The sequence below is a fragment of the Heteronotia binoei genome, chromosome 10 (genome assembly GCF_032191835.1).
Source record: "Heteronotia binoei isolate CCM8104 ecotype False Entrance Well chromosome 10, APGP_CSIRO_Hbin_v1, whole genome shotgun sequence".
NCBI lineage: Eukaryota > Metazoa > Chordata > Lepidosauria > Squamata > Gekkonidae > Heteronotia > Heteronotia binoei.
Genome location: NC_083232.1, coordinates 78,506,205 through 78,531,797, shown reverse-complemented (window position 1 = coordinate 78,531,797; position 25,593 = coordinate 78,506,205). Strand labels below are relative to the sequence as shown.

Sequence of the window (25,593 nt, the reverse complement as noted above, 5' to 3'; positions counted from 1 at the left end):
TACTCCCAATTTTATCTCTTCTAGATGCCTGAATTTCAGAAAAAGACTGTCCATATCAAGGACCCAGGAAGAGTAGAAGAAATTATCTGTGGCCTCATCAAAGGTGGAGCTGCCAAACTTCAGGTGAAACACAAAACATATTTGTAGAATTAAAGAATTGTATTTTGGTTTACAGAAACAAAATAAAGTTTATTTGTTTATTATAATGATCCTTAGACCAGTTGTATAGAAGAAAAAATCTTAAATGTTTCTTGAGTTCTACAGTTTAATGTTCTCAGTGAATGCCCCCCCCTCCAATTCAGGTATGTGATTTAATCATTTTAAATAATTCCTTGATTAATTAATGATGTCAGTGCACTGATATTGAATCTATCATATTACCTATTTGGTCCTAGCATTTAAAATTAACGTTGTATTTGTAACTTGTTTGTTTTTGCAGATAATTACAGACTTTGATATGACATTAAGTAGATTTTCCTTCAATGGCAAAAGATGTCCAACGTGTCATAGTAAGTACCACTTGTATGGATTTTTTATCAGAATATAGTTGTCTTGTACATTGATTGTACATTAAAGTAGGTATTAGAATTGCAATAGAAGGTGGTGGTGGTGATGATGATGATGATGATGATGATGATGATGATGATGATGATGATATTGGATTTATACCCTGCCTTTCACTCTGAACCGCAGAGTCTCAGAGTGGCTTACAATCTTCTTTACCTTCCTCCCCCACAAAAGACACCTTGTGAGGTCAGTGGCACTGAGAGAGCTGTTCCACAAGCTGCCCTTTTAAGGACAGCTCTGCAAGAGCTATGACTGATTCAAGGCTATTCCAGCAGCTGTATGTGGAAGAGTGGGAGATCAAGAGTCTGCACATTTAACCACTACACCAAACTGGCTCTCAGTATTTGAGATCTAGATATTTTTTCTACACACACACACACACACACACACAAGTCATTTGGGCAAGTAACCCCAGAGATTTCTGCATTCCCTCATTCCCTAGCAATTTATTCCTTGGCTAATTTTTAACATTGCATTTTATTTTATGTAAAACGTTGTACACTTAGTTCAGTACTACTCCCAGTTTATGCACAAGATAACCTGAATAAATTTTATATGAGTCTAATGTGCGGATACGCTAAAGGTCACTCAGATATGCTCCCGGTTGTGTCTTGCCAGTTTCATTATACAATCTCTCCATCACTAGTTCTACTAGTTTCTGAACAGGGTGAAACAATTGCATAGTAAAGAGCAATTAAGAAGCTTGCATTGGGTTGGATCCTATTGTGCTGTTCCAAGAGTGTTTTCTTCCAGCGGAAGGAGCCTTCTGCCAGATGAGAGTGCCTCCACTAGAGGAATAGATCCACAGAATCCATGGATCCTTCAATTCTACAGTCAGTTTCTTCTAATAACTTTGTATCTTTCAGATATCATTGACAACTGCAAACTCATCACAGATGAATGTCGTAAAAAGGTAATTATAAATCTGATAACCTTTTAAAATTGTATTTTAGTTCTTCCTACTGCTTATGGTTCTTTGCTACCTTTTGAACTGCAAAACCCATCACTATTAACTGTAGAATATTATGGAACAAGTTATTTTCTGGTTTTTCACTGAAATAATAAAGTTGTGTGAAACATAGTAGTTACTAAACACTTTGCGAAAACAACTGTTATAGTATTCCTCTGCCCTGTTAACTACAAAGGGAAACAAAACAAGACCAACCACAGATAAGGTAATGGCTTCTGCTTAAGTGTACAAAAGTTGTTGTAAAGTAACAGACTTCTGGGTTTTTTCCCCCTTCCAGTTGTTGCAACTGAAAGAAATATATTATGCCATTGAAATTGACCCGAATCTTACAATTGAAGAGAAGTATCCTTACATGGTTGAGTGGTGAGTTTATGAAAGGTGACCAAATGACTTTCTGTAAGAGCTAGTATTACAGCTAATTTTAACATCTCAGTTATTAGAGAACCTTGATTAATGAAGCATGTTTTTTCTTTTCTGTGTTGCTATGTTCTGCTCTCAGAATGAATTCTGAAATGTCATATGACAAAAGTGGTTATTTAACCTCCTCTGATCGGTCACTATAAGCAATTTAGTGCACACAGTTATGTGCAACGGATTCATACCTGATTGTTTGGAGCAACATTTCAGATGATTGCTACTGAGCTCTAGTCCTAAATACAGAGGAGTTTCCAAGCTTCAGGACTTTTCTCTGATACCCCCAAAACTGCTGTTAACTATGGTTTATGCAATTTAGTTCCATTGCCCCTGTTTCTAATAGACAATTTGTGAAGCTGCTTTAAACGTAATTAGTTAATTAAACACCCGGCTATCCTAATGTTTAATGCCAGCTCTTTGGTATACTATGTACTTGGAATATAAAATGTTATAAATGGGGACCTGTAAGAAACTAGTGTGGGCAGTCATCCTATTCTCTCCACTATTCCCTTCTCCCCCTACTTTTTTTAGTCTCATTCTCCCTCCCATCACCCCTTCTCTTACTCACTTTTTCTGCCTCCTCCAACCCAGTTGCCCCCCCCCCCCATCACCAACACTGCAGGATCTGATGCAGCATCTTTCACCCTCACCATTGCTGCTCTGAGTGGCGAGTCCAGTGTGGCTCCTGTTGAGTCTAGTGAGGTTCTCTCCTCCCACCACCATTGCAACTCTCAGTGGCTAGCCCAGCACACTTGGGTGGGATTGCTGAGGCTTCCACAAAGGCCAAAACAGCTGAGGAAAGGACACTGCCCCCTATCTTTTCCTCACAAAAACCAAGCCTAGAATGCTGTAGCTGCCTTAAATCCCTTGTATCATTTTGGGATTTTTAAACCAACCCCCTCCCCAATATTTTTTTAAGATTTAGATTTCTTTGCAAATCTGGGGTGCTTTTGAGGTTTATAGGAAAATATGTTGTGCTCATTCAGAGTTCCAGTCATCAAATTTAAGTATCCTTAGATTTGGCCAATTTACCTATTAGAATATAATTTCTAATATATGGGGTAAGATTTCTTGCTGTGCATTTTTAAAGAGTGGTCTGAGAATTGGTTTTGTCTGATATATCTAAATGTTTGCTGTGATTATTCCAAATTCAGTTCCTATCTGTAAAGCATTTAACATAATTCTCAAAAAACCAGCCACAAATCAGGTATTTGCTTTAATATATTTTCTGCTGCGTATAACAGAATGACTTTTCAGCCTATGTCAGGGGTGGCCAACAGTAGCTCTCCAGATGTTTTTTGCTTAGAACTCCCATCAGCCCCAGCCATTGGCCATGCTGGCTGGGGCTGATGGGAGTTGTATGCAAAAAACATCTGGAGAGCTACCATTGGCCACCCCTGGCCTATGTGCTTGTGCATAAAACTTTATTTTTATTTTTAATTTTAGGTATAATAAATCACATGCCTTGCTTATTGAGCAAGCATTGCAAAAGGACAAGTTTGCAGAGATTGTGAGGGAGTCAGACGTTATGCTGAAGTAAGGAAGTTTCTTTCTACAAGTGTTTCTTTGTAGCTTCATAGCTGTTGTATAATAGCACTTTAAGAGAAGAAAGCTTGCTGATTTTTTCAGAAATCAGCTGCTGTGCTAAATATTGGGTTTTCTGCTAAAGACCTGTTATGCTATTGTTGTGGGATGAAGTCGTTTCCATGTGGTTTGGCCTTCTGTTCATCCTGTAACGTGTATTCAAAAACTTACATGAGAGAGACGATAACACAGTTACAAATACGTGCCCATTCTGCTAAACTGAACCAGTTATTGGATCATAGTGGCAACATGAGAATTGAAGGTTTGTTTTTTTTTTAAGTTTTTCATGATTTGTGTGTGTGTGTGAATTTCACATAACTAAGACAAAATTGATTTGTGAATGTTTGTCCATATTTGTGATTTTCCTCTCCCTAAAAAATGCAGTTTGGATATTGTTAACAGTAAATTGCCAGTGCTGTTATGATAATTGAGTCTTGTGGTAAAACATTTCCCCATTTTTGTACCTAGAATGTTCCCCATTCACTGTACCTAGAATTAAGAGTTCCAGTGATTTAAAGTTAAAGGCGATTTGCATCAGTGTTGTAATCTCTAAAAGCAGGGTGCAGTTTGAAAAATGCAGCATCTTGCTAAGGTCCAAAATTACCAGACCTCAATAAGATCTTTCCTTCCCAGCTTTATTCATCATCCAAAGAGAATTAAAATCTTTAACCACTGCCACCCATAAGAGATAGATATAAGTTCCATTCTTATCTAGGATATCCAGAGGTCCTTCTAAGACATTTCCGCGGAAAAATCTCCCGACTTCTACTTTAGTTACCATGGAATTGGCTCTGCACTTGCACTAAACATCTTAAAAGAAACTAGGTTTTCCTCCCCTAATTCCTTTGTTAGCATGGTCCAAATTCAGTGAGCAGACCACATTTGGGGGAATGCAATTACACATATTTGAGAGGAAAATATTTATTTTATTAATAACCCACCTTTCACTCCAGTGGGTCCCAAAGAACATTGCATCATTCTCCTCTGCTCTATTTTATCCTCACAGCAATCCTGTGATAGGTTAGGCTGAGAATGTGACTAGCCCAAGGTCACCTATCAAGCTTGGGGGACACAAAGGATTCAGACCTGGATTTCTCAGATCTTAGTCTGACACTTTAACTTCCACACCATACTGACCACTAATTCAAAAACAACATATTGAATAAGCAGTCTGATGGAATTCAGTTATAACTTTCCTGATTACCTCAAGACTAAACTCTAGATAACCTTTGTTGTCCATGTTGGAGTCAGCATGGTACAGTAGTTGTGTTGGAGTAGGAACTGGGAGATCCAGGTTAAGATCCTGACTCTGGTTATAGAACCTTGGGCCAGTCACCCACTATTAACTTCAGTTACCTCTCAGGGTTGTTGTGATGATAAAACTGAGGAGAAGAATACAGTATAAGCCACTTTAGGTCCCCAGTAGTAAAACAGGGTGTAAATGAAGTAAATAAACTTAAATATCACTCAGTATTTCAAGTTTCCAGGATCTTCTGGGTCTCTTTTTATGTTGACACTTGACTAGGTTAGGACTGTACCAATTTTTTCAGCTTCTCACAAACATAATTGCATTTTTTCTGCCAGAATGTTCTTGTTTTCTAACCTTCTCCCTACCTGGAGAGGCACATTTAGAGTTTTAGACAAACATCCGACCAATACCAGAATGCAGATTTCTTTGCCCCTCTCTGAAATGTAAATTATACACAGATGACCTCTGGGGCCATTTCTCCACAAGTGGTAAAGTTCTTACTATAATACCAACTGTAGAAAAAGTGTGGGTAGGTTTTATAGTACAAAGGAGGCTATTTTTGTATTCAGATTCACCTACATAGAGCTCCCCCTTCTTTGTTTCACAAGAATACTTTTTTTCCCCACTAGTAGGCAGAAGTGACAAGACCTGATATGTAGAGCAGACTGCAATCTCATGTGGTGCCCTCAGTCATGAGGAAGGCAGGATCAGATATTGCAGCAGCATACAAAGGATTTTCTATCTTTGTCAAGCAAGGATACCAAACAGCAGAATGCCAGACCATTTTTGTTTGGGGTGCAGGGCCTGTTCTCTAACCAAAAAACTGCAATACTGACAGTATTGTGGGGCTCAGCTTGCTTCCAGTCCCTAACCAACATTATTAATTAGGTATTGCCCAAAAGGGTGTTTTGTGAAGTAATAGGCTATCTGGTAGTAGCCAGCTGGCAGAACATACACCTGGGGCCAGCAGCAAGACTTATCAGGGTGGGGCCAGGGTCAGGAGAATGTAGCTAGGGTGGCTTCAGCAACAGGACAGCTTTGGCAGTCTGTCACAGGGAGGCTCAGAAGGCAAGGAAGGGAGCCTGGGCTCAAATGGTTTTAAGTTAGAGTGTGGCTATGGAGAACAGGAGCACTGAACAATATGTTCTTTAAAAGAACACACATTCATGGGTATGGACCGCAGGTTTCTGATAAAGCTGTTTGAAATATTTACGTCACAGACAAAGAGCTGCTAATTAAAGAGATGAGTACCGTCAACTTGCATATTCATAAATATTGGTGGGCTTAAATTAATGTCATAGCATTAAAGAACTATAATGCACTTAGGCTTACATGCACTTGTTTGCTTATCCTGCTTTACAGAGAAGGGTACGAAAACTTCTTTGATAAACTCCATGAGCACAATATTCCTGTATTCATATTTTCTGCTGGAATTGGTGACATCTTGGAAGAGGTGATCCATCAGGCAGGTGTCTACCATCCCAACATCAAAGTAGTTTCCAATTTCATGGATTTTGATGAGAATGTAAGTATAAAAGTGTCTGATGGCAAATGTTAGTTCATTGTCCTACCATATTATATAAATGGGTTACATATCTGTCCACCCAAGCAAAAAAGGGGGGGGGGGAGTAACCATCATTTCCTTTTCATAAAGTGAGTTATTCAGTCTGTTAAATCAGATTTACTAAAGGCAAACAGGTTTCCCAGAAAAGTAATGAAATGCTTTTTTTTCAGATTTAAAAATTATTCTTCTTTGTGATAAACTGCATATGATTTAAGTGCACTGCTAAGAACAGTGCCATCTTTAAAATGACGTGCTAATATGCTTGCATAGCCTTGGAATTTACTTTTTGTCATATTTAACAGGGTATACTGAAAGGATTTAAAGGGGAAGTAATCCATGTTTACAATAAACATGACGGTGCCTTGAAGAACACAGAGTACTTTAAACAGCTAAAAGAAAATAGCAATATCATATTGCTTGGAGACTCCCAAGGAGATTTAACTATGGCAGATGGAGTGGCTAATGTTGAGCATATTCTCAAGATTGGGTATCTTAATGATAAAGTAAGTTAGCATTTTATTGGTAAGCTCAAGGTGTGTGATATTGTAAAGCACTGGATCATTGTGTGTTAGGGTTTCATACATTTTATGTTCATTTCTGATTCGTAAGCATAAATCCCTGCCTCAGTGCTACATGTTTCCTTGTATTAGTCTGTTCTGATTGTAAACTATTTTATTTCCCTAATATGTGCAGTACTCAGTAATTGCTATAGCCTTCTTGACTAGTAATCAGATTTAATTGTGTATGTTTCCCCAAAACTGCTTACAAGAAAAAACTGAAATTGCAACGTATAATAAAATACAGAATTAGTAATGGAACTTCAGCCAGCAGATAAAACCAAGCTAAACCAGAGAGTGTTACTAAACCAAAAACAAGCGTTTATAGAAAAAAAAATCAAGCAGCATCTGAATGTTTCCCTGACTAGTCACAAGTATTTTTAGTAAAATTGTAAATAATGATAAATATCTCTTGCTGGAATATATGGTAAGTAATCTCAAGCCAGAAATGTCAAGGATATTGAATTTTTCTGGTTCTGTATCTTAAATTATAGTGTAGTTTAAGTCTGCCTAGAAATTAATGGAGGGGGGAGAAACTATACTAGTAGTAAAAAAAAAAATCTGCGACTCTTAAATACTGTCTTGCCAAATTATAGTTGTTTCTACATTATCTGGTTTTTCTTTAATTCTAAAAATTAGGTTGAAGAACTGCTGGAAAAATATATGGACTCCTATGATATTGTTTTGGTGAAGGATGACTCCTTGGATGTGGCCAACTCAATCCTGCAGAAGATTCTGTAACCTGTTTTCATCAGGATTTGATCTTTCCTTCCAGTGGAGGCAAATGGACATGCTTGTGTTATCTTAGAATATTAATGTTCATTCTGTTTTCCATGTCAGTGTCACTTTTTTGAAAAGTAACATACCATATCTACAGACATCTAAGAAGGTTCCTCTGCTTCTGTTAAACACCCTTCATCTTTAGTATGCACATTTTATTTATTCTAATAGGATGTATGGATCACTGCAAAAGGGCTCCTTTGGTTTTTACCTGTGCATAATAAAGGGTCACTTTCAGAATGTGTGGAAATGTTGCGGAAAATATGCAAAACAAGGTGACTAGTTCATTGAAATTGAAAGTAGTTCAACAGGGCAGAGCTCTGTAATTTCCTTAAATTATTCCAGAGCATAAATAATACAATCAACTGTAATTCTTTCCTACTGGAAAGAGCAGCTTAATGAAAACCCTCGGACAAGGTTATAACACTGTTATAGTGTTGATCAAGCAGTGGAATGAATCTCTTCTTCCCCCAACCTATTAAGAACAGGTAGTATCTCATGAGCAGGGATATTATTTTAGCATTCAGTGCCTACAGGAATAGGTTTACCAATCCTCAAGTTATGCATATGTTATTGGTAGTATAATTGCCACTTGAAAATCAATTATGAGGGTTAGGGTTAGGGTTTTATGGGAACTGGTTCCCCATGAGATTGTAATGATTTTTACTGCGGCAGTTCAACCTCTCATATGGAGAGGTTCTTAAGGGTTCCATTTTCAGGTTTCTCACACTAATTATACATATGAACTGGCCCCATCTTTTTTCCTAGAGAGTGTTGATCAGCCTTGGGGACTTTTCCCCCTCCACCTTATCGTCCTCCCCCAAAACATTATGCTCATTAAAAAACACATTTGGTTGTAACAGCTAGATTTTCTTATGCTATGAATCCACATTGAGTCTCAGTGAAAAGGTGGACTATAAATGATATAAATTACCTTTCATTTTGAAAGGAAAAAAAGATCCCAAAGCAGCCAATAATACTTCAAATCGTGTACATGATCATTTAACTGTATTCAGCCTGCAATGCATTAGGGATGTTAAATATTCATAATTACATTTTTAAATGAATTGCAATAAGCCTTGGTTTACTAAACCTCACAAATTATGTGAGATAGGCCTTTACTGTCGTCCTGTAGGTGAACTAAGTAATAAACCGCTTGATCAAAATCCCTGTCCTTTTTCCCCAAGATGCCTTTGGCCAGGATCTCAAGCCAATTTCAATACTAACCATCAGCTGAGAGATTTGTTAAAAGCCAGGATTTCAAGATAATGCTAAGCCTTTCCCCATCCCCATATGCCTGAAAAAATGTCATACATAATGTCTGTCAATGTTTTATTTAATAAAAAATACCAGCATGTATCACATTTGAGAAAACTTCATGACATTATTAGTATTACAAAGTGTTTGAAAATTTACAAAACTTTATGTACTGTGAAAAATAAAATTAAGAAGCAAATCTTGAGTTTAAAACCAGCACCATTCACACAATTGAAGGCCATGTCTCAATATGTTCAGTCCAACTGCTGTTTAGTGCTACTGTGATCAGTGCCTCCAGCTTTGTGGAATCACTTTTTCACCTAACGTATGCTCTCATTTTAAATATTTAGACACATCTACAGCATAATTTTAATAAGCATAGTTAGGAGCTTGTGATTCTCTCTACAGAGATTACTTATCTAAGTAGTAGACTGAAACAGCTGCATGCTCTATAAGCAACAAGTCTACCAATCCTGCATTTTTTACAAAAATGGAAACACAGCTTCCTCTCCAATTTTTTTTTAAATTATTTTTTGTGTAATATGCAGGTTAAGACCTAGGATAAAAAAAAATAGCAGTTGTGTGACAGTCTTTTCCTGCATAATTTAGTGTGACGGGTTTCCAAAGCTCCAACTAAAGCCTCTAGCGTAGCACAGGACTAGATTTTACCACCTTAGCTCAGATGTATTAGCTTAGTGTGGGCCGAGTGGAGTTGACAAGCTTGCTTTTTTATGGTTTACTGTTTATGCTCAGTAACAGTGGAGTAGAAAAGTGTGACTGAGAAGAGTGTGAAAATTCAAAAGGGTCCTGGATGAAAATGCACACTTTTTTTGTATTCATCAACTTCTATACCGTATCTCTGAGACAGACTGCTATGCACATTAGTACAGTGGGATGTGTGCCCTTTTGAAGAAGCTGATGAAACTAATTTGAGCACTTTTCATGTTTTATACAATAAATGCCAAAAGAAAAAAAGGCTGCCGTTGTATAGCCTTGCCTTAACCTGCATCAAGAATATAGAGACATGGGCATTTGTTCCCACTTATCCTCAGTTGAAGTGTGCATGCATTTCAACCCGTTTCTATAGTTCATACACTCTAACAGCAGTTCAGCTCACAAAAAAAAAAAAAAACAAGCCCCCAAACTACAATTCATCATGTCCCTTTGGCTCCTGTTCTTTCAGTTTGAATTCTTCAGCTGTAATCTTACCATCTCCGTTCCGGTCCTGGTTGCTGAACATATTTTTCACTATTGTTTCAGAATCAAAACCAGGAGCCAGCTTTCCTTTGCCAGAATTAACTTGTTCGTGGATATAGTCAGAGAACTGGGGATTTTAAAAGAATAAAACTATAGATCAGAGTGAGATAAATGTGAGTTTGAAATCATTTGATCCTTAACAGAGCCACAAAAATTATACTGTGAAAATTTAGGATTTCACAGTGCATCCCATATAGTGCTGGTAAGGCCCAACATATATAAAAATACACATCACCTGGAAGCATACAGAGAGGAATGTGCTGTCCAAAGCAGGTGTTCTACAGATGCAAAATTATATACCCTGCGAACCAACTGGAGGCTAACAAGGAATCTCTACAAAATGGCTTTGTCAGCCAAAATTTTACCTCTATCAGAAGAACTTCTCCATTGTTATCCTTGTCGATTTCTTCAAAAAGGTTAGGAGAGACGTCACCGTGCCATACAAACATGTAGCCTTCTGGCAAGCCAGACACTAACTCTAACAATTCGATGTCAAAAACCAGCACAGCACTACCAGGCACTTCTCCTTCTGGTGCAGGAAATGACAAAAAAAAAAATTAGTCTTTGCAATGTGGCATGAAGTGCAGAAGAAAAAGCCAACCTTATTCACCCACCTCCAGCATAAGCAAATTCTGCAACTAATTTCAGTTTTAATACTTAATCCAACTGAGATACATGCCATATCAGTATAGGAATCTTAAGTTTTTCAGGAATCCCAATTTTGGGTGGGTGGGTTTCAATATATCTTAAACTGAAAAATCCCATTTGTGTGTGTGTGCACACCTCTAGTTATAAGTAAACAGATCAATGTATCAATCAGCATTAACTTCCCAACTTTGGTAGGCTAAGTAATGGCAGGTATGTGGTTTCAGATACCTACCAACTCCAGTCTCACCATAACCAAAATGGGGTGGGATTATAACAGTCCTTTTCTCTCCCACACACATATCTCTGAGGCCCATATCCATTCCCAACACAACTTGTCCAGATCCTAGAACTATATTATAGGTTTTGCCAAGGCTAAACCTAAAAAAAGAAAACTGAGTCACAATCCAAAGAGTCATGATACGGTGTATTAAAACAACTATCTTAGATGACTGTAGGCTATCAAAGAGCTCTGCTTAAGGCTTGGATATCTAATAGCACCATCCTGCCTCCTCTTGCATCTTTCTGGCACTTATTCCTGCACACGCATGCCCCTTTATGTGATGATCTGATCTATTATCAGTCCCCTTCTAAAACATATGTTGCATGCTGAGACCATACAGAATATTTCCTATGTAATATTGTCATACAGTCCCACCAGTTTAATAGGATGCCATAGTGTTTTCAAGGCAAGAGACCCACATATGTAGTTTGCCACTGCCTGCCTCTGCATAGCAACCCTGGGTTTCCCTGGTAATCACCCATCAAGGTAATAACCATGGCCAACCCTGCCTAGCTTCTGAGTTCAGGATAGTTTAGGCTGTTCAGGCTGCTACATTTGTTATATAACCGACCGCAAAATGCGCAAACCCCGAATCTGCATTATCCTTCCCTTTGGTTAACCCTTCTGTCTCTTGCCAATTTTAAATGAAATAACTCCAAAATATTCCGCTTTGGTTTGCATACATGAAGCCCCAAGCGGTTACTCTGTTTCATGCCTGATCCATTTAACCCCCTGCTTCTATGAATGCCAAGCGATATACTTACGTCGACTCTAACAAAGTACCATCTAGGAGTGAGGCATTGTAGTGGTACTTCAAGTAATCGCCTTTTTTGCTCAGTACTGAGCAATTGCTTGGCTTGTAATGGGTAGTAATAGCAACTGAGTCTGAAGGGTTGTGGAAGTCTATCACATGAATGTCGAAGACCAACACTGCCGATCCTGGAATCTTCCCTGTAATAATAAACAATCATATGAAAAAATCTCTCACCCTTCTGCTCATACTGATTAAACACGGGGGGAAAAAATCCATTGACAATGTATACTGTGCAAATAAATGAGACTTGTCCACGAACACATTAAAATTCCCACTGAATTATTTGGAATGGACTTATTCAATTGAGGGCATTTAACCTTTTTAATTTGCACTAATCTCATACACATCAAGGTGGTCTTGAACATGAAAAAGTTATTTAAAATGACCTTTACACAGGACACTTGGGAGAAACGTAGAAGTCTGCCATCGCACTAGAAATGCATTTTCCCCAAGCATTTCCTTGTAATGTCTGAAGCCATTCATAGATGCCCATACCTTGCTTCTATTTGGAGTCAATAAGACTCCAACACCTTCCCAGGACCATGCACCTCCTCTCTCTTGAGGTACATTTTTTCAAAGCTGTATGAAACAACTCAAGTATTCAAAGTTTTTTCAGGAGAAGGGGAATGAGGCTGAGGACAATTCGGGGTCTCTTTAATCCTCAGTGTGCTATTAAGATAGTCATTCTTTTCCAATAACCACAGTTACATTTTTAAAACGGGAAATAGTGTTCTCTTTTAGCAATTAATTTCTGATCCATTTCAAAATTTTAAATATATATAACCACTGATTTGTAGTTTCATGTGCCCACTGTTTACACAAATAGAACCAAATGTCCACAAATATGAGCAAAAAGCTTGATTGGTACAGTTAATCTTAACTGTTTTCTGGCCTTAGTATTATTCAATGACCCCTGTTTTATGGGGGGGGGGGGGTGCAGAATCCCTTTTTGTGACTGGACAATCTCAATCTATTACTGTAGTAAGAGAAAACATACTTCCAGTAAGCAATACCAACAAATCAATGTGACATGTCTATAGAAGTGTTAAGTGTCTAGGAGTGGGGTTGTGTTACAGTGTCTTTGAAGTTCTTTCTTTCTCTGATCTTGCACTGGGACTAACACTTCATTATACTTGAAAGCAGCTCCCTTTAGAAGCATAAACATATATACCGTGTACTGTGGTTGCCCTTGAAAGTAATATGATTCTGCCTCCAGATGTTAACTACAGGACACTGATGCTTATGAACAAACCTCTCTAGCGGTGCATTTTTTAAAAAAAAAATTCAATACATAAATATGTGCATAAAGAATTTCAAACAATCCTTACATACATATATAAATATTTTTAATACCTCCTGTTACCACATTTGAAGGATTACACCAATTCCAGAATTTGAGAAAAGAACAAATTCTTACAATTTTGTCAATTGTCCAACTTTGCCCTGATCACAGATCTCATCCACAATAATCACAAACCAAACCCTACTTATCCACTCTCTTTTTTCTACAGTCATTTCCATTCTTGAGCTAATGCCATTCTGGCCATTAATAGTCTGAATTAAAATGAATTAATGTTTTAGTGAGACATCTATCTACATGTTTTAATTGTTCTTCCTCCAAAGACTGACATACGTGGTTCTTCCTCCACCCCCCGTTTTGTCTTCTCAGCAACCTGTGCGGTAGGTTATGCAGAGAAAAAGAGAATGTGTTGAATTTGAATGTGTGCATGTGACCAGCCTAAGGTCACCCAGTCCTACACTTTAGTGGCTGCAGCACATTCACTGGCCTCATGCTGAACTGTAATTTAAATGCACTGAAGTAAAAGTTGTACTCACCTGTCCCCTCTTCTCCATATCCAAGGTGAGGTGGGATTGTTATTCTCCGCTTCTCTCCGATGCATACACCAAGCAAGCCTTCATCCATCCCAGCAATGACATAACCTTTCCCAATGTAGGTGTCATATGTGTGATTCCGTGAATAACTACAGAAAAAACTCTGCTTTTACTGCAATCACTACCAACATGAACACTTCTGTAAGAGTACTACTGCAGGCTACTGTGACTGTTTCCTGCAACTGTTTAAAGCTACAGCTTCTGCCTTTCTAACCTCAAAAACCTTTCAATATCATTGTGTGCTAACAGGCGAAGCCCAATAACGCTAGCCACAAGACTATGAGCAAATCACTGATGGATCAGGCTATTATGGTAGAAGTGAGGAGTTAGGGGCACTCTTCCATTGCAGAAGCAGCACCGGTCCTGAGGAATGCCAGGAGGGTGGGGAGGGATGGGCAAATGAATCATGGGCAAGGATTTCAAATAGAGTCTCCTACAGCCAAATCCAGTGCTCTATCCATTGCACAGATCAAACCCACAGGACCTGAAAGGATTTTGATTTTTAACAAATGTTCAGACATATATTTGAACTTACTAGTAGTTTAATACTTTTTTTTTGCCTGCCTCTGCATAGTAGTAATAGTAGTAAAATTTACTGCATACAGCCATTGGCCATTACACAGAAAACCCTGAACTTCATTGGTGGTCACCCATCCAAAGCCTAACTAAGGCAACCTTGCTTAGTTTCTGAGATCTAATGATCAGGGCTTTTTTTTTTTTGTAGCAGGAAGTATTTTGCATATTAGGCCACACACCCCTAATGTAGCCACTCCTCCTAGAGCTTACAGTAGACCCTGTATTAAGAGCTCTGTAAGCTTTTGGAGGATTGGCTTCATCAGGGGTGTTGGCCTAATACGAAAAGGAGTTTCTGCTACAAAAAAAAAGCCCTGAATGAGATCAGGCCAAGCCTGGGCTTTCCAGGGCAGGGACTTCATTACTTGTTCAGAGTTCAAGCAGGAAGGTCATGGCAGGCTGAGGGACCAGAAGGACAGAAATCACACCTAGGTTTGCAATGCAACTACTTACTTTCCACACCCCTCCTGTTACACAGTGTGCAATGTCCACCCAGGCCATTTCCTCTCCAGGAGTGCTCCTGAGCACTATTACACTATTTCTTCTGATTGATGGAGTCCTTTGGGCTGGTTGGCCAACCACTCCTCCACCACAGAGTTTTAGGGACTTTGGGGGCAGGGATGGGGACTAAGCAAATTACATTAACAAACTAGAAATGCTAGAGTTCTGATCTACACATGCAGCAGAACAAGGCAGCTGAACAGACAGAGTACTACACACTGCAGGGAAGGGATCACCATTTGGAAGTTCCTCCACTAATTGACTAATTCCCTACAAGTGTAAAACCAGTACATCATAAAATGGGCTAGGCTAGAACCTTTCCCCTGTGTTGTGCATTTGTTTTTGTTTTTTTACATGCACAGAGTTTGTACCTAGAGGAGCATTTTAAAAACCCAAGCACCCCCACGTGTATCTGTAATGGTACAGCCCATTCTGCCACCTCATTCTGCTGCACACATAGCCATGAACAACAGCAATCAGGGTACTGGAGATTAGCTCCTGCCAGCCCTGATAGTAAGGCTTATTTCTGCAACCACCCTACTCTTGAGGGGTGCCCAGTGGAACCAGAAGGAAGTTGATGAATGCACAGTAGACTAAAGTAGCTGCTACAGAGAGAAAGCTGTCTGTGCTGAACAGCTTTGAACAACTTGCTGCAGTGGTACCAATATGGTCCATGTTCATCTTCCTCCTTTGTATTACCTATCACAATCACAGCTGGATCCTGTATAAAAATCTGTGTATCTTGGGATCATTTTTTGCCCGTTCCTCTCTCCCACAGGAGACCTCTGACCTGTTGAGCTAGTCCTTGGGGCCATCTGCCCCATTTCAGTGGGAATTTCAGGCTACAGGGCAGAGGTGGGAAAGCAGATGAAAATCCTAGAAATGATTTACAGATGAAAATCCTTCTGTCTGCTGAAGTTGTAGGCAAGATCCAAACTCATCCATGCAAACCAGCAGATTCTTTAGGCAACAGCTTGGAAATCCCTGGAGTTGACAGCCCCTACCTGTTTCACATCCTAATGACAAAATTAGAACCTGACGATGCTCCAGTGGACACCAGAAAACCTCCCTTGTTTGCAGCACGTGCCAGGAGTTCAGAGAAATGGCATTTTAAAATGAGTTCATGACACTTTAAAGGTACTTAGTGTTTACCTGCTCATTAAGATAAGGTGGCCTGTTGCATCAACCAACGTAAGTAGTTGAAAGGGCATCTATTAGTTCACCTTGAGCATCCAAAAGCAGTGCTCAGGCAAGCCCAGTCTCAGCAGATCTCAGGGTTGACTCTGGCAAGTACTTGAATGGGAGACCTTGAAATACTAGCAGTCAGGAGGCAGGGGCAAGTTTTATTCAGCCACCTGTCTGAATATCCTCCAGGCCCCCAGTAGGAGTCAGTCACCAGAGGTCACCATGACTTCTAGGTGCACACATACATAAAAATACAAAAAAAAAAACCCAAAACCAAAAAGTAGTGCTCAGAAGCTATTAATTGCAATACCAATGACAAACAGAGAACCTAAAAGTTTGGGCAGGTAATCTCGTTTGTACTTAAAAGGGTTTTGACATCCTTTGATAAAAGATGGCATATGAACACAGAACTGATTTTCCAATGTACAAGCTATTTTATACTCAGCTTTTTTCTCTCCATCCCTTATTAACACAGCAAATGGAAAGCGCAAAACTTTGCACGTTAATCATAATAATTACTTGAGAAAGGAGAATGATACAGAGTACTTGTGCATATTTTTAAATGTGTGGAATTGATACCATTTTGATTATGCACTTTCTGTTTTTAAAAATTATAGCTTTCTACATCACATTCCAGACGTTTAAAAATCTCTGACTGCAAACAGAGGGGATAGGATAGTTCAAGAGAATTCCTTTCAAGGATAACCAAGGGAAATTATTGCACCAGTTTTAAAAAGTACTCTATCTGAATACCCTGCTGATTACATAGGAAAAAACAAAAAATGAGAACTTTGTTCTCAAGTACTCTGGTCACCTGGAATCAAACAGCGTGCCATCCAGAAGCGTCCCATTGTAATGATATCTGAGGAAGTCACCCACTTGGCTTTTCCGCTCACAGGATTCAGGCACATACTGTTTCTCCACAGTGATGCTGTCCTTGGGGTTGTGAAGGTCTACAAGAGCCACATCAAAGACAAGAGAAGACTGACCAGGAATTTCTTTACCTAAAAGTGGATAGCAAACATTTAAATCAATGTAACAGTTATGCAAGAAATGTATGCAAGACCTCATATACTCCCAGGATCATTTGCTTCCCACACAAAACGCATTATGACATTATACAATGCACAAGTGCCTTCTAGTGGTTAACATTTTGAAGAACTGCTAGGAATAAAACCAAGCTGGTACTTACCATCTCCATCTTCTCCATAAGCCAGGAATGGTGGCACTGTGATGATGCGCTTTTCACCTATACACATCCCTAGGAGACCCTTGTCCATGCCAGGGATAAGCCAGCCAATCCCCACATAGGTGTCATATGTTCGCATCCTGTTGTGGCTGGTGGTACAAACAAATACAGATTACTTAAGAATCAGTTCCTTTGTTCTACTGATGGAAGAAACACTGAAAGTCTTGGATAGAAGATATGATACTGATGTGTATATATATATACACACACACACAAACCCACAAACAATTAAAAGCTGCACAAAGGCAACTAGTAATTTCGTTTTTGAGTTATACTTTATTTTAGTTGCAGTTGTTACCATGACTTGAATGTTATGGAGTTGGCTGACAATGGGCCAGACCATCCAGCCATCTGATCCACCCACAACATCCCAAGCATGGTCTTCTCTCTGCTGCCATCAAACTACTTTCATCCATATTTTAAAATGGTTGCAAATACACCAATAGTGTTTGGAAGTACGTGTATGTATATATATCTCCACCGAGAGAATATCTGCGTGTGTGTGTGTCTGTAGTGTCAAAGACATATATCACCCTAACCCACACAATTAATGAAAAAGGAAAACATTTGAACCATACCTTGAGTCAAACAGCGTCCCATCTAGAAATGTCCCATTGTAATGGTACCGTACAAAATCAGACACCTGAATTGTCCTGTTGCAGTTTTCTGGCTTGTAATACGTTTGAATCTGAATCTGATCTTCCGTATTCCAAATGTCAATCAAAAGCACATCAAAGTGAAGCACAGAGTTTGCAGGAATTACGCCAGCTGCGGGCACAAAAATACAGTCAACCAGAAACAAATCAGAATCTTCAGAGAGTCCTGTGTGCATAAAGTGACGTCAAGCTGCAGCCAACTTACACTGAACCCAGCAAGGGACTTTCAAGGCAAGTGATAAAGCAGAGGTGGTTGGCCACTGCCTTCCTCTGCAGAGTCTTCCTTGGTGGTCTCCCGTCCAAGTACCAACCCCGCTTAGCTTCCGAGATCTAATGAGACCCAGCTATACTATAGCATTCCACATCCCCTCAAAGGGTATTAATTTAACTATTACTGTGTTATGGGGGAGGTGTCTTTTTTTCTTTGTTGTCACTTTGGTACTTGTATGTGTGTGCATGCACACACCTGAAAGTCATGGCAACCTCCAGTGACTGACTCCTATTGGGGACTTGCAGACTTGGAGGATATTCAGTGAGGCGGCTGAATAGAGCCTGCCCCTCTCTTCCCAATTGCTGGAATTCCAGGAAGGTCTCCCATCCAAGTACTTGCCAAAGTCGGCCCTGCTTAGCTTCCGAGATCCGATGAGATCAGGCTTGCTTGGGCTATCCAGGTCAAGATGAAATTATTGTTTCTTTACATTTATGATGCAAGTATAAGTATGATCATAAGCCATCTTAAATATGACAGAATTATCATTCCCCCCCCCAAATGCTTTAAGTTGCAGTGTTTAGAGGACAGCACCCTCCAATGAACTAAAATTAAGTAACTAGGAGGGAACTGGCAGGCCCTTCAGGTCTTCAGCTAAAGCAAGAAAAAACAGCTGCATTTTCTCCATGGCTATTCTGGTTGCCATGACTTCCAGGTGACTTCCACTCAAAGAAATAACAATGCCCTCTTAATGCAAGTATTCAATGACCAAAGGCAAGTTTCTTTGACCAAATCAGTTCTTCTCCCCAGCACAAAGCTCTTAGGAGAATCTTACCCTCTGATCTGGAAAGATCTCTGCAACGTTACTTGTCCTGGAGCTCCTGCTGCTAATTTATACATGAAATAAGCACACCACAACTAAGACAGGCCATTTAGACCTCTCAAGCAAGACAAATGTGCTGGTAACAGAGTGAGAGCGCAATCCTAAACAGAGCTACTGGCCCTTCTAAGCCCTTTGACTTCAATGGATTTGGAAGGGTGCTGCCACTCTGTTTATTATGTTTTTTCATTACCTACACAGGCATGACATCTGAGAGAGGAAAAGTAAAGCAAAACGCAGCTTTTTCTGTCACAGAACAGCTAGGAACATGTGATGTTGTAAGAAAGCAATAGGGGGAGCAAGAGGATAAATTCAGAGGAACTATTAGATGCTGAGAACTGAAGAACAGATGCTTTTGAACTGTGGTGGTGGTGAAGACTCTTTAGAGTCTCTTGGATGGCAAGATCAAATCAGTCATTTCTAAGGGAAATCAACCCTGACTGTTCCCTGGAAGGTCAAATGCTGAAGGTGAAGCTCGAATACTTTGGCCACCAAATGAGAAGGGAGCACTCACTGGAGAAGTCCCTGATGCTGGGAAAGTTTGACGGTAAAAGAAGAAGGGGATGGCAAAAGATGAGATGGTTAGTCAGTGTTATCGATGCAATGAACATGAATTTAAGTGAACATAGGAGGACAGTGGAAGATAGAAGGGCCTGGTGTGACATGGTCCATGGGGTTGCAAAGAGTCGAACTCGACTGTGTGATTGAACAACAACAACAACAAATCAGATGCCAGCACGAAAGCCAGGCATTTGGGTACAATGGCAAAACGAGCAGAGTCCTCTTTGCTGCCTAGAGCATAATTCCCAAACTGTGTTCCAAGGGATAATAGGCTGCTATCACAGCACAGCTTAAGTAAATAACAGTTCTAGGAGGCTGTGCATTCTGGAATCACAAGGAGGTTGTCTGCTATATCTCTGCATGATTTAGTGCTCTAGCTCTGCCTCCTTCCAATCAGCCTCCAGATTGGAAGATAATACAGTCTGAGAAGACAATACTGACTTTGATGGACCGAGGGTCTGATTCAGTATAAGGCAGCTTCATATGTTCATAATATCTGCATCAGATTTGATTAGACTGTTCAATCCCTTCTAATATCAAAACACAGCAGCCCAACAGGGGAGAGCCAGTTTGGTGTAGTGGTTAAGTGTGTGGACTCTTATCTGGGAGAACCGGGTTTGATTCCCCACTCCTCCACTTGCACCTGCTGGAATGGCCTTGGGTCAGCCATAGCTCTGGCAGAGGTTGTCCTTGAAAGGGCAGCTGCTGTGAGAGTCCTCTCCAGCCCCACCCACCTCATAGGGTGCCTGTTGTGGGGGAGGAAGGTAAAGGAGATTGTGAGCCGCTCTGAGACTCTTCGGAGGGGAGGGCGGGATATAAATCCAATATCATCATCATCATCATCATTACTTGTCTTTAGAAGAGGCTGCTAACTGTGCCTCTGCATGTACACCTGAGTAGCATGCAGACATAAAGGGGAGGCTCTTCAGAGGGTGGCACCATCCTATTCTTACACAAATCCTGATTCAGAAAAAAAGTTTAGGAAATCCAGTCCAAGACCTTGGCTCTGTCCTGAGGTTCTCAATGCTAAAGTGTCACATTGTATAGAGCAAACATTGGCTGCAATAGCAACTTGTTCAGCTCAGAGGAACATACCGGACAGTTTTGCCATCACATGTTCCTTGCAATAATAAGAGTTAGAAATTTACATTTTGTAATACAAGCAGAGATTCTCAAGATTCCGACGGACTGAGAGAAAAAGCCTCAGAAATGGTGTCACATACCTCTGAGACTTAAAAACAGAACTAAGTAATTCTAACTCTCCTGATATTAATTCAGTCTCTTTGTGGGCAGCAAATAAATTTATGAGTCACAGGCTTGGCGAATTTTTAACAGCTTTTAGTAACTATGAATTGGATCCCACAGACCCACTTTGCCAGCAGCAGCACTTTCCTCTAGTGCAAGGGATGGAAACGTGGGCATGACCAAGGGTTCTTCTAGCAAGGGAGGGGAATGCTTGAGGACATCTGCCAGCAGCATAATAGCTGAGCTGAGCTAAATGGATATCTTTGGGGCTGGAGACAACCAGAAGGTGCTGCTCGGCTGAGTGTAACACTCTTCGGGGCACGTATTGGGAAAGTCAGTCCCATAGGTATGTTGGTCCCTGGCCACGTAGGGCTTTAAAGATCATTACTATAACCTTGAACCGAATCTGGTACTCCATTGCCAGATGGTGCAATTGGCTAAATAAAATAAAAGAGCTTTCCCCTGACACAAGAGGCTCTTCCACCAGAGGAAAGTACCACCATTAGCAGAACAGAATCACAGGATCCGGCTTTGTATTTTTAGGGACCAGACTAACATCATCATTTCTACAGCTAGAGTCCAGTCCAGTAGCACCTTAGAGACAGGGCCACCTTCCCCGCTAGGCAAATTAGGTGGTTGCCTAGGGCGCTGGCAGGGTGAGGGCGGCAAATTCAGCCTTCCCCCCTCTCCCCATGGCAAATGCCTAGTTTGCCCGCTCCTCAGCATCCTCCCTCCTCCCTTCCCCACCCCACATCAATTTCAATGCTGGGACAGGCTCTAGCACTGCATTCCCGACTATCCAAAGGCACCCCCCGCTGATCAGGTGATCTGATCGGCAGGTAAAACTGCGCCACGCCACCGTGCTCCGTGTCTGTCAGGACCAGCATGGGAGAGGAGGCAGCAGCAGCGGGGGGTGCCTTTCAGAATGCTGGTCCTGACAGACATGGAGTGTGGCGGTGCGGTACAGTTTTATTCGCTGATTGGATCACCTGATCAGCAGGGGGGCGCCTTTGGATAGCCGGGAACGTGGTGCTAGAGCCCGTCCTGGCATTGAAATTGATGTAGGGTGAGGAAGAAAGGGAGAAGTCAAGGAGGGGCGTGGAGCCGCAAGAGGGGGTTGGGGGGAGCCAGACAGCAAGTCTGCCTGGGCACCATGGGGCGTTGGGCTGGTACTGCTTAGAGACCAACAGGATTTTCAGCATGTAACCCTTTGAGAGTCAAACCACATACCCTGAAAATCCTTTTGGTCTCTCGAGTGCAACTGGTCTCAAATCTAGCTGTTCTACTGCTGACCAACACAGCTACCCTCTGAAATTATCCTCACCATTTCTAGGCATGCTTCACACACGCTGCACAATACTTACAAACGCCTTCGCTCCCATAGCCGAGATGGGGTGGAATTTTCACAAACCGTCTCTCGTTCACGCACATGCCGAGCAGAGCCTTGTCCATCCCTGCAATGAGCTGCCCCTTCCCCACAAACACGTTGAATGTGGAACCCCTGTCATAGCTAAAAGGAGAGGGGGAAAAACAGGTTGGTTACCAGGTCACTTGTCATTCCTTTAATCCTTATTTCAAGCCTTTCACTGAAAATTTTGTTCCATCCTAAATGAACGTTAACTTTCTTGGGTCCCTTTTAATGGAAATACAGGGAATTTTTAAAATAACCTCAAGCAACCATGCAAACTGATTTAAATGTCACCCATGATCATAGCTGAAGAAACTACTCCTCTGGTGTAATGAGATACAAATTTAACTCCCAGAAAGGTGCACATCGGGGCTTCTGGAATTTTCCCTGAGGCCACTGCGCACACAGTAAAAATACTTTAACAATGACTTGGAACTTTGCATTATATCCACTCACTTCATCTCATCAGTTCATAAACTGACATCTCTCACCGAATTTGTGCAAATGCTACTATTCAGTCCTGCACTCATTACACGAGATGTCTACAGTATGTAATTCACAACAATATATAAAGCACATCCACATTCCAATGTGAGTGAAAATCCACCTTCCATCCTGGTGCTCAGTGTAATTATGAAGATTTATTAACTTAAAAGAACTTCTAACTTTTCCCCGGTGTGGTACTCTCAAAGGAGGTTCATAAAAAGGACTAGTTATATTTTTTTGAAAATCTACCTAAACAGAGAAAACTGAAAACCACAACCAACAGTCCCAAAATACATTAATCTCCAATATCTAAGTAAACAGAGGACTCTTCCAACACTCTCTGAAAAACACCCAGGCATTATAGCTCCAGCAATCCACAGCTAGAAGTGGGATCTATAGATATGCATAACAGCCTGTCTAGTGATGGCCACTAGCCTAAAATTAGTGAGATTTGTATTAACATAAGGCAGATTTAGAGTCTCCTCTGCCCCTAGAGTTATCTTTGTTTATTTCCATTTCTACAACCAGGATTATTCTATCATGCAATAGAACAACTGTGTTTTGGATCGCCAAAAGAAATCAACAGAACTGCTTTTTCTTCAGTCTGGAAGCTCTACATAAAAAGATCACTAAAAGGTTATCAGTGACACAGATCTTAAGGAGCAGGGTGGCACTTAGAGGAGGTGTTCCCTCAAGTGCATGGCCAACGACACAAAAGGCTTTCAAGTTAAAAATAATTCCCTTAAATATAGGCTGGATCTTGGAAGTATACTGGTAAAGCAGCGCAGCCCATACATTACTGGTGCCACTAACACCAAGAAATCAACCCAGCTGCTGCATTCTAGACCCATCATAGCCTTGAAACAGCATTTGTAGAGTTGTGCATTCAAAACTGCAACCAAAACTGCAAGAGAAGGAAGGGGGCAAAGACAACTTGTGTGAAAACACCTAAAAGTGACCCCACCCCCGGACACCTTGCTAGGACATCAATGCATCATCTTTCTAGTGTTACTAAGGCAAGTCCATGGGGGTGTGCACCTCAGGTTTACTCCCTGCCATACACTCACAAAGCTACCCTTTCCTCTGGGGCAGATCTTCCTAGATTGGGGGAGGTGCCTCTACACATCTCTTCTACATGCAAAAATGCTGACAAGTATGTACTGCTAAGAAACAAAAGTCACATCATAGTCATGATTAAGGCCCACAGAAATCACTGTTGTGTTATTTTGTTTGGAGCCACTGAAAGGAGTGACATGGCTTTGACTTTTCCTTCGGACTAGCAGGGCCACCTGCAATCTCCATTTGGAAATTCCTGCCCTAGGAATATTGTTTTGGATTTCTCCAATGGCTTCCGAGGTCACAGGATATCACCTCCATCCATGTGGACATCAAAGAAACCATCCCTTTGGAAACCTTTACAAGCTGCCACTAAAAGGCTGGCCGAGTACAGGCTGCTGCTGCTCTCTCTCCCTGGCTCTTTCATTTCTCCTTCAAATGACATGGGCATTGCACACCTGGGCTCCTCGACATGTGTCCAAAACTGATGCACACCCCCATACCTGGAAGTCAATCCAACTGGTACCGTTGGACCTCCCTCCTCAGCCAGGCCTGCAGCCACAGTGGGGCCTATGGGGGCGCTGCCCCCTGACTTCCAGGGGGCCCTCCACGGTGTACTGTTGTTGGGGGGTTTTGTCATGAGCGGCAGCCAGAGCAGGGAGGAGGGCACAGTACACTGAAGCAGCAACAGCAGCAGGTGGAGAGGAGGAAGGCAGACGTGGATGAAGCCATGTGGAATGGGCTGGGGGAGAGCGAGATGGAAGGAGCCCCCCCCTCCCCCACCGCTTGCATGCAAGGTGCAGTCCCTTCTTGACTCCAAAGTTTTAGGGGTGGCTGCCTTGACTTAGAATCATAGAGTTGGAAGAGATCTCCAGGGTCATCTAGTCCAACCCCCGGCACAATGCAGGACTTGGTCACTTTCAAAGCCTCCGGCTTTTGCCCTGCCCCAGAAAGCTTCTGAGACGTGGCAAACCCAACAGTGGATGAGAAAAGGTGCCCCCCGCCTTTTTAAAAAGCCCCCTGAGTTTTATCATCCTGGCTAAGGCCTTGTCCTCAGCCAACATGCCCACAGCCCAGGGAGTTAAGGGGCTGCTGCCGCTGCTGCCCAGCTAACCTGGAATCGAACTTGCGGCCGTCCGGGAAGGTGCCGTGGTAATGGTAGCGCACGAAGTCGCCGGACACCACGACGCGCGGGCACTGCTCGGGCCCGGAGCTGCTCTGCACGAAGACGTCCCGGCCGTCCCATTCGGGCTCGGGCACCGGCGGCGCCTGGCAGGCCACGCAGCCCACCAGCAAGGCGGCCAGCAGCGGCCAACAACAGCGGCGCTGCCTCCTCCGCCGGGGCGGCATTCGGGGCCTCTCCATAGCCAAGGAGCCAGCGAGCGAGCGCCGAGGGGAGGAGGGCGGGCAGGGGGGCTTCCGCTCAACTCCCGGCTTCCCCAAGCTGCAAACGTGGATGGAGAAAGGGGGTGGGGAAGAGAGAGAGAGACAGAGAGCCCGCTCGCTTCTCCGCTTGCAGGGACGAGAAGGAGGAGCCCACCCAGGGGAGGGGGGGAATTGCTGTCGGATGGAAGAGGAGGGCTCGGCAGCTGCAGCTGCAACTCCCTCAGGCAGGCCAGAAAGTTGGGCAGCTGCTGTGGGGCGGGAAACTCCTGAATTGCTGGAAAGGCAATTATGCTAGGAGAGCGGCGGGAGGGGGGGGGAAGGTCCCCCTCAGCCCGCTCGGGACTCTCTTCGCGTCGCGACGTGGC

General features: G+C 41.8%; 2 protein-coding genes across 5 annotated transcripts in view; one reads left to right on the top strand and one right to left on the bottom strand.

Moving 5' to 3' along the window:
- Nucleotides 1–7,925, top strand: part of NT5C3A (5'-nucleotidase, cytosolic IIIA) — a 29,492-nt gene extending 21,567 nt beyond the window's left edge. For all 4 annotated transcript variants that reach the window (XM_060247637.1, XM_060247640.1, XM_060247638.1 and 1 more), the window contains 8 exons: nucleotides 25–123; nucleotides 440–509; nucleotides 1,434–1,480; nucleotides 1,815–1,900; nucleotides 3,398–3,487; nucleotides 6,147–6,309; nucleotides 6,651–6,851; nucleotides 7,545–7,925. In XM_060247637.1, the coding sequence (XP_060103620.1) occupies nucleotides 25–123; nucleotides 440–509; nucleotides 1,434–1,480; nucleotides 1,815–1,900; nucleotides 3,398–3,487; nucleotides 6,147–6,309; nucleotides 6,651–6,851; nucleotides 7,545–7,646 (858 nt within the window). In that variant the 3' untranslated portion in view covers nucleotides 7,647–7,925. The remainder of the gene's footprint in view (nucleotides 1–24; nucleotides 124–439; nucleotides 510–1,433; nucleotides 1,481–1,814; nucleotides 1,901–3,397; nucleotides 3,488–6,146; nucleotides 6,310–6,650; nucleotides 6,852–7,544) is intronic.
- Nucleotides 7,926–9,003: 1,078 nt separating this feature from the next.
- Nucleotides 9,004–25,217, bottom strand: FKBP9 (FKBP prolyl isomerase 9). The gene is made up of 10 exons (XM_060247635.1): nucleotides 24,957–25,217; nucleotides 22,257–22,402; nucleotides 17,921–18,110; nucleotides 17,286–17,431; nucleotides 16,908–17,097; nucleotides 13,778–13,923; nucleotides 11,892–12,078; nucleotides 11,080–11,225; nucleotides 10,565–10,728; nucleotides 9,004–10,266 (listed from the first exon to the last, which is right to left on the bottom strand). Exons 1-10 carry the CDS (start codon nucleotides 25,205–25,207, stop codon nucleotides 10,087–10,089), a joined length of 1,746 nt encoding a protein of 581 aa, XP_060103618.1. The 5' UTR covers nucleotides 25,208–25,217; the 3' UTR covers nucleotides 9,004–10,086.
- Between the last annotated feature and the right edge of the window lie 376 nt (nucleotides 25,218–25,593).